At 38.3% G+C, this 14784-nt stretch overlaps 1 protein-coding gene across 1 annotated transcript in view; it reads left to right on the forward strand.

The window, feature by feature from the left end:
* Nucleotides 1-14784, forward strand: part of CD109 (CD109 molecule) — a gene marked incomplete at its 5' end in the record, with an annotated part of 129029 nt that overhangs the window by 56027 nt on the left and 58218 nt on the right. Inside the window, 9 exons of the mRNA XM_034648275.1 lie at nt 1566-1650; nt 5381-5477; nt 5732-5873; nt 6629-6738; nt 9283-9507; nt 10368-10469; nt 10557-10619; nt 11437-11613; nt 14384-14534. Coding sequence (XP_034504166.1) covers nt 1566-1650; nt 5381-5477; nt 5732-5873; nt 6629-6738; nt 9283-9507; nt 10368-10469; nt 10557-10619; nt 11437-11613; nt 14384-14534 — 1152 coding nt within the window. The remainder of the gene's footprint in view (nt 1-1565; nt 1651-5380; nt 5478-5731; nt 5874-6628; nt 6739-9282; nt 9508-10367; nt 10470-10556; nt 10620-11436; nt 11614-14383; nt 14535-14784) is intronic.

Raw genomic sequence — 14784 nt, forward strand, 5'->3', positions numbered from 1 at the left:
TTTTTTTTCCCCCAACGAATTAATAATGTAAAAACTATTCTTAGCTCATGCTGGTCATCACTTACTGACCCCTGATCTGGAACCATGTTGTTCAAATTGGGGGTCACTTACCTAATGTGTGGCTAGTCCAAGTGGAGATATGCTCTAAGTGGATAAATGATCAGATTTTGAAAACTTGGTAAGAAAGAAAGAAAGAAAAATAGCTCATTAGTAGTATTTTTTTTTGTATTGATTACATGTTGAAATGATAATATTTTAGGTATATGACATCAAATAAAATATTATAAAAATTAATTTCACATGCTTCTTTTTACTTTTTAAGTATGGCTGCTAGAAATTTAAAATTACACATGTGGCTTACATTTTATTTCTTTTGGACAGCCCTGATCTAGAAGAAATCAGAGGTGGCCAAGGTTTTTATAGGCTATTTTCGTTTCATAGATGTGGTGCTGGGTGGTTATATGTTGTTGAACTGGGTATGGTGGAGGTGGGGAATTGATTGACGGCCTATGATGTTTGAGGAGGGGCCATTTGAATTCTTTGTTCTAAGGAAATTCCACCTCTGAGTGCGTCATGTGGCCCTCCAGTCCTAGCTTTGTCTAGGACTATGCTGACATACTGAGGGTCTTTGGCCTGGTTTGGAGCCGGAGGTCTGATCTATATTGTTGACCCATTGGCCTTCTTAACTTGTCTTGTGTTAATTGAATGGTGAGATGCTTTGTATTGACACTGATCTATATCTTTAGCTAGTGAAGTTTGAGAAAAAAATTTCAATAGACTGGAAGGATGCAAATTATTTTTACTCTGTTGGTATGCTTTTTATCAAATAGTGTTCATATTTGTAAAATATTTCACATCTTAATTATATAAAGCGGACCAAAGTAGGGCTTTTTAACTTTGGGATTGCCTTCAGGAATCAGTCACACAAGAAAAGCATCATTACTTTGTAGCCGTATCTTAGTGATTAACTTAGAAATCCTACTACACAACTTTCTCTTCATAGCAATCCATTACATTTGACTGTCACCAGATTCACCTTTGATTGTCTGAAGGAATAAGGATTCTGTATGACTGCATACATGATACCATGCAGAAGGAGAGCCTTGGGGCCCTAGGATGTGCTTTTAGTAACCACACTGGAGAATGGCTCTAGGGAAAAGGCTGCTCTAGAAGCAACTATTTACCACATGATGTGGAAGTATTTTAACAAGCAATAAGGAAGCACTAATGGGTGATGCCTGGTCTCCCGCCATTCAGATGCCTTAGCTCAGGGTTCTGGATACAGTACAGCTTCTACCCATGAGAAGCTTCCACTGACACAAGTGTCCATAGCAACTGGTTCCCACTGTCACTGTCTACTCATCAGCCTCGTAAGGGTTTCTCATTTTGGGTGAAATGAAGTGCTTTTCATCTGTGTGTTTATGTGTCTTTTGATTCTAAGGAATCTAAGTTCAAATAATACCAATTGTTGACTTCTTTAGAATAATTTAGTCTTCATTTTGTTAAGCTAAAAATGATAGTAAAATAGATTCTTTAACATATTTACCCTTGCTTCTCTTTTCCAGTATTGCCCAAATTTGAAGTTACTTTGCAGACACCATTATATTGTTCTTTGAATTCTAGGAGCTTAAATGGTACTGTCATAGCAAAGTAAGTATCATTTTTTTTTATGGCTACATACTGTTATAAAACTGTCTGACAAAGAGCTCATTATATACTCCAGAATATTAGCACCACGTTCTGCTTATTAAAATACGCAGATTGTTTCCAATGAGCTGGAAACGAATATCTGTAATAAATAATTAAGCACGGAACATCTCTGTACAGGTCTTTGTGTCCACCTGCCTGCTTCTAGGCTGATCCAGTCCTGAAATATTTCCCACAGATGAGTATCTTTCTGAGACTAGTCAGGGGATTTACATTATAGATTGTTCCAAATTTTAAAAAAAGTTGTATCTTTATCCCTCATTCAGTTGACAGGGATCGAGGCTACTTACCTCTTCTTCAATCTTAATTTTTTTTCTGTCAATAATGGAGGTTGAATCTTGGGGGAGGAATTTGGTTGTCTTACTGCAATTAGCAAACGAGTAAGGAGGTCACACTCCTCGTCATTTCTGCGGGTGTACACGGAGAGATTCCAGCCCACCTGTATGATAGTTGTGTCATGGTTCTCATGATTTTGATCCACTGGCTCGAACAGCATAGTGTTTCATTTTGCAGAGGCAAAAAGCATCCTGAGAGTCCCAGACTACCAGTTCTCAAAAGTGTAGGCTGGAGTTATTCCAGGACTGATCTTATGTAGCTTTCATTTTTGATATGTGAATAGCTGTGCTCTGGTTCCTGAAATTGATTTAGTTTCAGAATTTATTTGTAATAGCTGATAAACACTGGCTCCCTCTCACTGCTTTCTCATTGCCGTATTCCTCTCTTGGTGACAGTCTGTGGCCGTGGCAGGTGATGGGCAGTGAGTCTCCTGGTGGAAGCAGCCCACAGACAAAGCGTTCTGAGGACTCCTGCTTTAGATTTTATTTGGGGAAAAAAAATGTGAAAACCCTGCAACACAAAGGCAAAAATCTGTCTACAATTTATATACCAACTTAGTTTTCTGCCTGTGTTCAACCAAGAGGTGGCTTCCAATATGAATTTGGGTACTGTGGATAGATTTATAGGTTAGAAAACACATAAATACCTACATTTTACGTAATTATTATCCTGCCCCTGATCTTAGCTGAAGGCTAAGGTTTCTGTGTGGTTTTATTTTGAGTTCTTTGACTAGAGTTTATAAAACAGTGCAAATCCACACAAACCATCAGTGTCTTCATGGATTAGGTTGAGTGTGGATCCCTTCTTTGCTTCTGGTTTTTGGTTTTCAGGGCTGTGCCAGGGATTCACTACAATAAGTTAAAACAGTGATTGTTAAGTTCTGTTAAGTCTTCAGAAAGTTTTATATACAACTTTGGGGGGTGTGGCTCCCCTGACATCCTCTTCTCTGCTAGTCCAATAGGAACTCTTATAGGAGCATCTCTTGTTAGATGGGATGCTGCCGATTCATGAATTGCTTAATAAAGCCAATTAGATTAAAAAAAAAAAAAAGAACCCTTACAATTTCATCTGGATTCTCATTTGTTGAGCTAGTGGCTGAGAACAACATGACCATTGTGATGGCCCCTGGTATTTCTTTAGCATTTGCCACATTGTACTGGCATCATTTTCCTTAGGACCTGTGTCAGTCAAGGTTCCACGGGAGAAGTAGAGCCAGTAGGAGATACATGTTAAGAGGTTGTTGCAAGGATTTGGCTTACGTGGTTGTGGGGGGCTGGCTTACATTTACATTTATACTTTAGATTAAGGAAATCTTTTGACCAGCAGAGTCTTTTATCAGTCTATAGAAATTGGCATAGACCTAGTCTATAAATACTGTGTCCCAGAAAAGATGGAGATGTTGATGAGAATGATGATCCTGCGAGTGGATGATTAACAGTTTGGGCTTTTCTTTTGCTAGTAGCCGTCTGTCCCATCAGGGCACAGTTAAGGTGAAGAGCACTGCTGGAAATTTCCCAGAGAAGAAGGTTAACGGTCCCTTTTTGGCTTTGAAATCTTTAACTGAGATGAATAAAAATCTGCATTTGTTTATTGGCTTTGATGTGAACATCTGCTCACTATTCCCACCTCATTAAAATAAATAATAGACTCTCTTTCCACTAACCACAGAGGGTTCTAGAGGATTGTAAAGAAAACATAGCACACATCTAGTTATTACTGTATAATTCTGCAGACAGTAAAATCTAAAAAAAATATTCTCTCGGCTGAGGTTTATTTAAGTGTATTTATTATTTGATGAATTGAGACATTTGTATCTTGGAAATGACGTGGAAAAAAAAGTTGGGACAAACATGAACTATACCGGAAGGTTCAATTTTTTAGGTATCATTTTGTAAACTTTCGTGCTATGGCTATTTAAAAAAAAAATCCTTGTTTTGTTAATGGCACTACGCTAGAATATGCTTGATTTGTTTTTCAAAATGTTGTCAAACTATTATTTTCTGAATCATTAGTTTATTCCAAATGCTTCCAGATTTATTTAGGACAATAATTGTCAGTATCCTTGTTTCATAGTTATTATAATCAGCTTGAGGCAAAGAAAGCTAAATCTGCTTCACATTTAAACCAAAATAAAAAATACTTGTGTCTGAGAATACATTAAATTATGTCTGGATTTTCAAGCCCCTTGCACTATCATGTGATAGCACTCTTTTAAAATATAATGTTCTGGTATCTTTATGCATTTATTTAGTCTTTAACAAGATACAAGAACTGTTAAGTTTTGAGGACTCCTTGTTTGAATGAATGAATTTGGTGCTGAAGTTGCTGACCAGGGTTTCCACTAACTTTACTGTTTTCATTTGGAAGGTGATACATTTGAAATGTATTTGTTTTATTCTCCTTAATTTGGAATGTTCTATATTTTACCATTGGCTTTTGATTTGAGTTGATCCAGATGAGGGGCTGCTTCTGTGTTCAACTAATGGATTCAGGAAACAAGAGTTTACTGTTAGATTTATAGAGTGCAGAGCAAAATGGACTTCCACATTTGGCTGAATGTTTATTACACAATAGAGATGGAAGGAACCCAGGAAACACATTTTAAAAAGGCTTTCTGGCACTAAAATATTTGCAGAGATTGCCTCTCTTTTTCACATGAAGCGGCTTTCCCATCATGAGAGGGGATAAAATTAATACATAGAATACAAAGCAGCAGAGATGAGATTTGACTCAAGGAGATAATTTTGGTACTATGGACAAAAATATTACTCTTCTTTTACAGTTTTCTGCACAAATCCAACGTTTGATAGTCATGAGCATGTTTGGTGCCCCAGTGTGTTTGCTCTGATAAACCCTTCTGGTTAATACCGGAACATGCCACAGTGGGCCTTGGCAATTGCAATTTCAACTAGCATTTAAAAATGTTTAAAAGCTTCAGAGCGTCCTGGGCATGTAGTTAATGGGCCAGTCTTTATTTCTAGGAATGAAACATTTTCGTAACTTCAAAATAATTTTTGGACAGGAAGCTGCACTTGCAAGTAATGATCACGTTTTCTCTGGAGTATCTAAAATGGTTAGAGGTAAAGTATGTATTATGAACTGTTTTGAAGTATTGTAATTAAAAGTCTTCTCGTTTTGGAGACTTAATTTCAAGGATCACCGTTTACTAAGGATATTCCTAGCTGTGATTAGTTTTAAAGATTTGCAGTGACAGTATTTTTAAAAATGTAATTCTTTTAAGTTGGATTGCCAATGTATGCTATTGAAAGTAATATTCATGTGCTATTTTGATCATATCAATTGAAAATGTAAAAAAAAACCATTGACTATTTTTCAGGTATACGTATGGGAAACCAGTGAAAGGAGATGTAACACTTACATTTTTACCTTTATCCTTTTGGGGCATGAAGAAAAATATTACAAAAAATTTCAAGGTAACTTTTACAGAGATCTTACACCTTCTAATGGGGAAACACTCTAAGTATACTTTTACTAGAAATAAAATTTCATACTGAATCAACAAAGAATTGAGTGTAAGAAAATCAAGAGTTTTCTAGAATTGGACAAATGAGAATCTACCCATTTATACTCCAGAGCCATCATATTTTTGTGACTTAGTTTGAATTTTATTTCTAAAATTTGAATTGCTAAAGTGAAGAATAAAATTGAATTATTTTAAACAAAACAGATAAATGGATCTACAAACTTCTCTTTTAATGATGAAGAGATGAAAAAAGTAATGGATTTTTCAGAAGGGCTTTCTGAGCACATGTATCTGTCTTCCCCTGGGCCAGTAGAAATTTTAGCCACAGTGACAGAATCACTTACAGGTTTGTAGACTTTGAAGTGAAGGTAAAACTATTTATGTGGTCCTGCTCTCTCTCCTTTCTTATTATAACTAGCACATTCATTTGGGAGCCTTTCTAAAGATGCTACTTAATTCTGAAAGTCATGGCTATTAATTAGTGTCACTTGCAGAATGTTTTCATTATGAAGGGGAAACCTCTTTTCTTTCTGTATTTTAATTTTAAATTTTTTGTGGGAATAGCTATTTTCTATCCCAGTCTGTGCTTCAATCACATGTAATAGGTATTTGTAATTTTCTCCATTTCTGCTTTCTTTTCAACCTGGAGACTACATGGAAAGGCCTACCTTTTCAGCTGACTAACCACTTCTGTTTTTTTTTTTTTTTTAATCATTTCATGTCTTCTGAGCTCTTATCTGCTCATGGACAGTTTTCTTTTTCAATAATAAAATGAAGGTTAATTGCTTGGATCTTTCTGGTGCTATCCACAGATTTCCTCCAACCTCGAAAGCGCAAAAAATGATTCAGTCAGTGGCCTTAATCTGCAGTGTCCTTGTTGTGGGTGGGCATAGCAGTAATGATGCTTAGAAGGGGGTCCAGGGAGGGTGTAGTAGAACTGTAAGAGACTGTATGGTTCTCTTTATGACCAAGCCAGTGTGGGATGAGGCTTCTGTGCCCCATTAACCCCTTGAGGAAGTAGCTTAGATAGAAAATTTGGTGCATAGAAGCTCTTGGTGAAGTATAACATTTGGTTTCTAAATGGTGCAATTTCCAAAACAGGTATCTCAAGAAATGCAAGTTCTAATGTATTTTTCAAGCAACATGATTACATCATTGAATTTTTTGATTATGCTACTGTCTTGAAGCCATCTCTCAACTTCACAGCCACTGTAAGTTAGCATGTTTATTAATGATCTAAAGCAGCAAGTTCAGTTTAATGAAACAGAATGGCAGATAATATTTTCAGTGCTTTTCAAAAAAAAGATAATTAGCCCAAAGTATATAGATTACTTTTTCCCCTTTAGATAAATGAAGTATGTAGAATTGTTCCCAAATGACCTTTGTCTAAGTTTTCTTAAAAAAATCATCTCCAACAAAAGTATTTAACTCAAAATTTATTTAATAAGGAATTTAAGTTAGATTTGGTTTGCTACATTGAAGCTTTTATAAATTACTTGAAAGAATTAGATGTTAGTCAAAAAATTTCAATTTCAGTTTGATTTTCATGACTAATTTTAGTTCTAGTAAAGATGTTGCATTAAAAATTATCAACAAATTTACTCTTTTTTTTTTTTTTTTGAGTTAACACTTATTGAATGAATTTTGACAATGTACAAGGCAGGGTGCTGGGTGGAGCTTACAGAGCTAAGAAGAGCCCAGTCCCTACCCTGGATTCACAGTTTTTGTGATGGTGACAAGAAAACATACACACAAGTATGACTTAAGGCAGAATGAGGTCAATGTCCTGCATACATTTCTGTAGTTATTTAAAGCAGGGGTTGGCAAATTTTTCTGCAAAGGACTAGATAATAAATATTTTTAGCTTTGTGAGACACAAGGTCTCTGTCACGTCTACCTAACTCTGCCATTGTAGCATGAAAGCAGCCTTGACTACTTTGTAACCAAGTAAGGGAGGCTATGTTCCAATAACACTTTTTTTACAAAAAGACTGGATTTGGCCTTCCTGCCTGCCATAGTTTGCTGACCTCTGGTTTAAAGAAAGAGGGTTTGAGTTCTTATTCAGTGGATCAAGAGAAGTTTAGGTAGTTTCTGATTTCAATGATCGTATAATTTAGTTTGAAAAGGTAAGGAAAAAAACCCTTGAGGCTGCAAATGGTAATTTCCAAATGAGTAGAGTGAAACAATGAGTGTCTGGGAGGAAGAATTGTCTTTGGGATAGGGATGAGGGTCATTAAAGGATACTTTATGGAAGGAGAAGATTTAAGCTATCTGTTAAAAGATCGGTAGGATATTATTTTATTTTTTCAAAAATTTTATTCATTTATTTATTTTAGAGAGAGAGAGAGAGCACGTGCACGAATGTGAGAGCCAGGGGAGGAGCAGAGGGGGAGGGAGAGGGGTAAAGAATCTCAAGCAGACAGTGTGAGCCTGACTCAGGGCTTGATCCCGTGACCCGAGATCATGACCTGAGCTGAAACCAAGAGTTGGACGCTTAACCAACTGAGCCAGTCAGGCATCCAAGAGCAGTAAGATTTTAAATGTTTGGTGCAGGGGTGGGATATGGGGAACAAGATGAGCTGAGACACAAGGCAAGCGCCTGCTTCGCAAGTTCGGGTGCATTCACCTGGATCAGTACAATTGTAGCAGGGAGTTTGTGTCTGGGAGTGGTGAGAGAGAAAACAGGCGGCATGGGGCGCCTGGGTGGCTCAGTCGTGAAGCGTCTGCCTTCGGCTCAGGGCGTGATCCCAGAGTCCTGGGATCGAGCCCCACATCAGGCTCCTCCACTGGGAGCCTGCTTCTTCGTCTCCCACTCCCCCTGCTTGCGTTNAGTGTTCCCTCTCTCGCTGGGTGTCTCTCCCTCTATCATATAAATAAATAAAATCTTTACCAAAAAAAAGGAAAAAAAAAAAGAAAACAGGAGGCAAAGTGTGGGGAGTTGTCGAGGATCCTAAATAGCTCATGCGTATTTTTGAACGTTGTGCTCTAGGCAGTGAAGAGCCTAGGAGCCTTATGAATGTGGGAGGCGTATGGCGAAAGTGGTATTCCAGGGAGCTGGATGGGGCTGTGTGCAGGGGCTGGCCGCAGCTCAGGTGTGAGGTGGCGAGGTAGCTCAAGGGGGTGGATGTGCCAGTGGAGAGGACACAGGAAAGAAGTACAAGACTTGGTGTATACTGGATTTGGGAGGTGGGAAGAGGAAGGGGAAACTGAGAGATGTGAAGTCTGGCAGAATTGTGGTTAGCAAAAATAGGAGGGGCGAGATGATTGCTCAGTTACAGATGTACTAAATTTGAGTTGAAAGGGATATGTAAGAAGAAATTTCCTCCAGGTGGAAATTAGAGGTGTTGAGTATGAGATCCAGAGCAAGGTGAGGAAAGCAGTACGATTGTGGAGACCTTTGAGAAAAAGAGAAGCACAGGTAACTGATAATTTGGCCTTGACAAATTCCCATATTTAGGGAGAGGGAGGTGGAATCCAAAAGGACACTGTGAGGATGCAGAAAGAGGGGTCTGAAATAAAGAAGGTTGTTGTGGAGCCGTGGAAGGCAAGAGAAGCCATACTATCAAGAAGGGAATGGTCAGTGGTGTCAGAAGCCTTCTAGAGAGAGACTTCTTCATCTGGAAGTTAGGTACTGCCCACAGTTTTTGAGAGTTCAGTTTCATTGGAATAGTACAGGTGGGGACTGGATTCAACTGAACTTAAAACCTTTGCTTTTCTTGTTATCTGTTTTTAAAATGTTGTGTTTTGACAATTAGGTGAAGGTAACCCGTGCTGATGGCAATCGACTGACTTTTGAAGAAAGAAGAAATAATGTAGTTATAACAGTGACGCAGAAAAATTCTTCTGAGCACTGGAGCAGATGGGACAGTAGAAACCAGGACATAGAAGCTGTCCAGATCATAAATTATACTGTCCCCCAAAATGGAATCTTTAAGATTGAATTCCCAATCCTGGATGATTCCAATGAGCTGCAGTTGAAGGTACCATCTGTTTCTCATCATGTTACTATAACAAGATCATTAAAATTATAATCTGATGATAGGCACTCAAAACTGTTAGAGGTCAGAATGCACAGGAAGTAGGAAGTAGACACACGTTTCTATTTTTAAAAATGGAGGAAAGTGTTAAAAGTGATTTAGTAACAGTGGCTAAGGGGTGGACCAAACACTTCCTTATAAATTCATTTTGAAGAGCCCAGTAAAATATAGCGCTTTGAAGATAGGATGAAGAAGCTTCTCAGATTCCCAGCCTAGCTTGGTTTTCAGTCATTTGAAAGTGTATTTGGCAGGAGCTGAAATGAAAGAAGAAAATATTTTTTAAACCTATACTTCTTTGCTGAGCTCTTTCTCACCGTGGCTCATCTGAGATACCCCAACCATTCCTGCTGTCTTTCTTTTCATTACTTGGCCCTGCCACAGGTTTGGTCCTTAGGAGTTTTTTTCTGACTGTTGGTAGATACATGGGTTGGTCTGATTCCTTGCTTGTAAATGAACTCTGTGTTGTGGTGAGAAGGAAAAGAGTCCTTACACATTTTGTTCTCTCTTCTCATTGTTTCTCTTCTCATTGTCTCCTCATGTTCTCTCTCTCTCAGTGTTTCTTGATAATGTACTTTTGTTTCTGAAATACGTTAGGACTATGCTTTTTCCTCTTAGATTATGGTGGTGAAGACCCTCTTCTGTGTTTTAAAGCTGTCGCTTTCTTTATAATATAAGCTATAAAGTGAAGATCCAATGTCTGGGGAACAGTGAATTTGCCTTTCAGGAATCGTTCAACAAATAGTATCCTTTCTCAGGGTGTAACTGAAGATGACAATTTATAGCTCCCTTTTCTTCTGTTACAGGCCTCTTTTCTTAATAGTGTGAGTAGCATGGCAGTTCACGGTATGTTTAAGTCTCCCAGTAAAACATACATCCAGCTAAAGACAAGAGAAGAAAATATAAAGGTAATGCTTACAATCACTTATAATTACAATATAATTGTACTCTTTTGCCATTCGTATGTGTTTATTAATTAAGTTTTTTTTTTCCAGGTGGGATCACCTTTTGAGTTGGTGGTTAGTGGCAACAAGCGATTGAAGGAGTTAAGCTATATGGTAATCTCTTACAGAATCTAAATTTATCATCTCTTAATAGGATCATTGCGAATGAGACCTACCTTATGTCTAAACCACTAATTTTTAAAATTCAGTCTTGTATCTTTTAGCCTGCCCTTTTTATATTCCAATCAAAATTTTTTTTCTTCCTTCACCTATATTTGCATTTGCAACTTAAGATGGATAATTAAATCTTCCATTATGTTTAAAATTTAAATTTCTATGAGATAATCCATCTACATTTATTGTAGAGAATTATAAAGTATGAGAAAAACAAAAAAATAAATAAAAAAAAATTGCTACCCATAGCCTTAAATTTTGCTCACCCTGGCTTTCCCCAGTGGTGTTATATATTCCTCCAACTCAAAAATAGATTCTTGACTGTGAAGCAGCTGTTGTCTAGTCAGTATTTCTTTATCTTTTTTTTTTTTTTAAAGATTTTATTTATTTATTTGGCAGAGAGAGACAGCCAGTGAGAGAGGGAACACAAGCAGGGGGAGTGGGAGAGGAAGAAGCAGGCTCCTAGCAGAGGAGCCTGATATGGGGCTCGATTCTAGAACGCCGGGATCACGCCCTGAGCTGAAGGCAGTTACTTACCGACTGAGCCACCCAGGCGCCCCAGTATTTCTTTATCCTATCTTTTCTGTTGCCTAGCTTAGCCTCTCTGTGTTGGTCAGGGAGGTTTCCTTGCATTCATAGAGGCTTTGAAGTTGGTTTAAGTCAACAATTTGTGTGTATGGCTAAAATTATGATGACTGTAGCTGCCATTGAGATTCTTTTTTGGCCTAAGATGAAATTCTTCTCCTCTTCTTTTCAGGTTGTATCCAGGGGACAGTTGGTGGCTGTAGGCAAGCAAAATTCAACAACCTTCTCTTTAACACCAGAAAATTCTTGGGCTCCAAAAGCCTGTATTATTGTGTATTATATTGACAATGATGGGGAAATTATAAATGATGTTCTAAAAATTCCTGTTCAGCTTGTTTTTAAAAATAAGGTAAGATTTAAGGTAACGGTGTTAGAACAAAACTTCATTATTAGTGAAGTCTGAGAAATGTTAATATTTCTTTAGAAAGGTATCACTAAACAAAATTGGTTAGGAATTGATACTCATTTCCAGAACTATGGTTAAACCTCTTCATATTGTTACTACAGATGTATTTTCACATGCAGAATTATTGGACAGTGTAGGCCTTATTTGTAAGTTATGATTCTTGGCTTTAGGACTTTAACTCAATTCGGTGAGGCTGTTTCAGGATTTCTCAAATGGTGGAGTTGATCTTGGTGTGGCATGGAATTCCAGCAGCAATTATAGAATTTGTGTGGTGCTGATATTGGTGTGAGAGTGAAATGAAGGGCGTGGGAGGGAGGGAGACTGGGAGCAGTGATCTGTGGAAGCAGAGCCTGGATTTGGTTTATCCATTTCATTGGCCTGGAAACTAACCCAGGACAGATTTACAGTAAGCTTGGCTACCTTGCATGTGGAGATCTGTGTGGAGTTTGGTCTCCAAGAGCACGAGGGATTTTTTATAGCTTAAGATATATAGCTTGTCCTTGAACCCCAGCTTTGAAAAGTAACCTGGCTGCAAGAGTGCCTGCTGGAATTGAATCATCTCCCGTGTGATAAAATGAGCCGTTGTTCTCACTGAAACCTGCCTTCTCAGTTCATTTTAAACAAAATAATCATTTTTGAAAGTATTGATTTGCAGAGTACAATTCCTTTGATAGCATTTCTGTTTGCTTAATTTGTTAAAATTCTGAGAGGTTTCAGTAGTTATTCAGTCATTTTGTTGATGATGGTTAACTAACTTTGATTGTCAAGATAGAATGTGAACTTCTATTTTTCATTTTATGAAGAGTTTTTCAAAGAGAGTGCTATATTCTGTTATTTTTAGAGCACAGATTTTGACTTCTAGTGATTTCATTAATCTCCTGACAAAGATGAATTTTAAAGTAGGAGTCAAGCTTAAATAAGGAGGCGTACATCTTTGAGAGTGAGGCCAAGTATTAAAAAAGTGAGTGTAAGAGGTCATTGGCTTTGAGGAAGCAGAGCATATAAATAGCATGATTCTAAGAAATTTCTTAGCTATGAAAGATAAGAGATATAGTTTCAGCTATATTTGCAAAGATATATCTTTCTCTGCCTTTTTTTTTTTTTAAAGCAATCTCTCCACCCAACATGGGGCTCAAACTTACAACCTTGAGATCAAGAGTCACATGTTCTACTGACTGAGCCAGCCAGGCACTGCTCTTTCTTTACTTTTTGTATGTTTATTACATTACTCACAAAGAAACTACAAATTTGAAAAGAAGATATATTTAAGCAAGAGAAAATTAACGAGTCTTTTTGTTGTTCAGTAAAGACCGTGGAATAAATGGATGGGATGTGGAAGTCATGAGAGATGGAGGTTTAGAAATCATCCACACGCAAGTGTATCTTGAAGCCATGGGGTCTCGGAGGTACAGAGTAAAGAGTGAGAAGTGCAAGGTTGGAACGTGTTGCTCTCCTCCCCTTCCTTAAACTTAAAGGAAACTTAAACTAAAAGGAAACTAGATACAGTGGTATAAAAAATTTCACTGGACAATTTAAACAGGCAAGTCTTTATTCAAGACTGTTGCAGTAGGGGGAGAGAGATTGAACTCAACTTCACTGAAACAAAAGGCAGGAGACTTTTAAGCAGAGGATGAACTTGTGGAAAAGTACTGGAGGACATCGAAGGGAGATTGGTCAATGTGATTAGGCCATCTGTGTTTGCTAATTGGCAACATATAAATTAGACTCCTGTCCTCCACAGAGATGGGAAGATCCGTTAGGGACTGTCTTTTTGGTGATTACATTTCAGAGGATTGGCTCCCAGGTCCTGGGTTGTAAAATTGTCAAGAGGCTGGGAGAAGACTTACATTTCAAAGGGGCAGAAAAAGAATTTACAATTGCAAGTTTTCTAAAGTAACTGCTGAAAGAAAAGGGAGTATCAGGGGGTTATGGTCAGGAAGAAGCCGTCTGATGTTCAGTCAAGCCGAGGGGAACATTAAGGCCATCTTGGTCAGGAGTTACAGTCACTGTACAGCAGTGGCCTATTGAAATAGAGCTAGACAAGATGAACAATCCTAGTAGGATGGGGCCTTGTGACAAAGCCATTCAGTTTTACTGTGTTTAGATGATTGAGCCTCTTTAAGAAGTATTAGTTAGGACCATGCTTTGATGAATGTAATGAACAGAGGAAGTTCAGGCGGCAATGGAGACACAGAGCATTGGTCCTAACTAGTATTTGGTCTGATCACCTCCTCCCTTGGAAAGACATCCCCCTGCCCCCAGCCCAGGCAGTTGTGTGAGTCCCCAGGGGAGCTCTCACTTGACTCAATTCTAAGTTCAGGTTACCAGCATGTGAGCATCTCTGGTTTCTTTCCTCTTCCCTGTTCCTCCTCCAGGATACTGGCCTTTGCCAGGTGTCCCAGACACTACTGCCTTCTCTTTAGCATTGGCTGGGGGCTGGGGGTTGTGGGATGGAGAAAGGGTAGAGGAGGGGTAGAGAAATGAAGGCTAAATCAGATTTATACCACTGTGGGAGGTCCTATGACTTGTAAACACCATGTGTAAACTTTTAAAAATTTTCTTTCCCTGCAGAAGGCTTATGTGTGGTTTTAGAATGATCCCTGAGTCAAGCAGATGCAGAATCTTTGCTAGATTTTGAGTGATTGAATTGCTGTTGACATCTAAGTAATGCTTTTAAAAAAGTCAAATCGGTCCTGTTTTCTCCCTTTCTTAGATAAAACTGTTTTGGAGTAAAGCTCACGCTGAACCATCTGAGAAAGTCTCTCTTAGGATCTCTGTGACACAGCCAGACTCGACAGTTGGGATCGTAGCTGTTGACAAAAGCGTGAATCTGATGAATGTCTCAAATGATATTACAATGGAATGTGAGTTTAGCTATTTTTTTCCTTACAAAAATACATGTTAAAAGAGCAAAAATGAGGGGCGCCTGGGTAGCACAGTCGTTAAGCGTCTGCCTTTGGCTCAGGGCGTGATCCCGGCGTTCCGGGATCGAGCCCCACATCAGGCTCCTCTGCTGTGAGCCTGCTTCTTCCTCTCCCACTCCCCTGCTGTGTTCCCTCTCTAGCTGGCTGTCTCTCTGTCACATAAATAAATAAAATCTTTAAAAAAAAAAAA

The sequence above is a fragment of the Ailuropoda melanoleuca genome, chromosome 19 (assembly GCF_002007445.2).
Source record: "Ailuropoda melanoleuca isolate Jingjing chromosome 19, ASM200744v2, whole genome shotgun sequence".
Classification (NCBI taxonomy): Eukaryota; Metazoa; Chordata; class Mammalia; order Carnivora; family Ursidae; genus Ailuropoda; species Ailuropoda melanoleuca.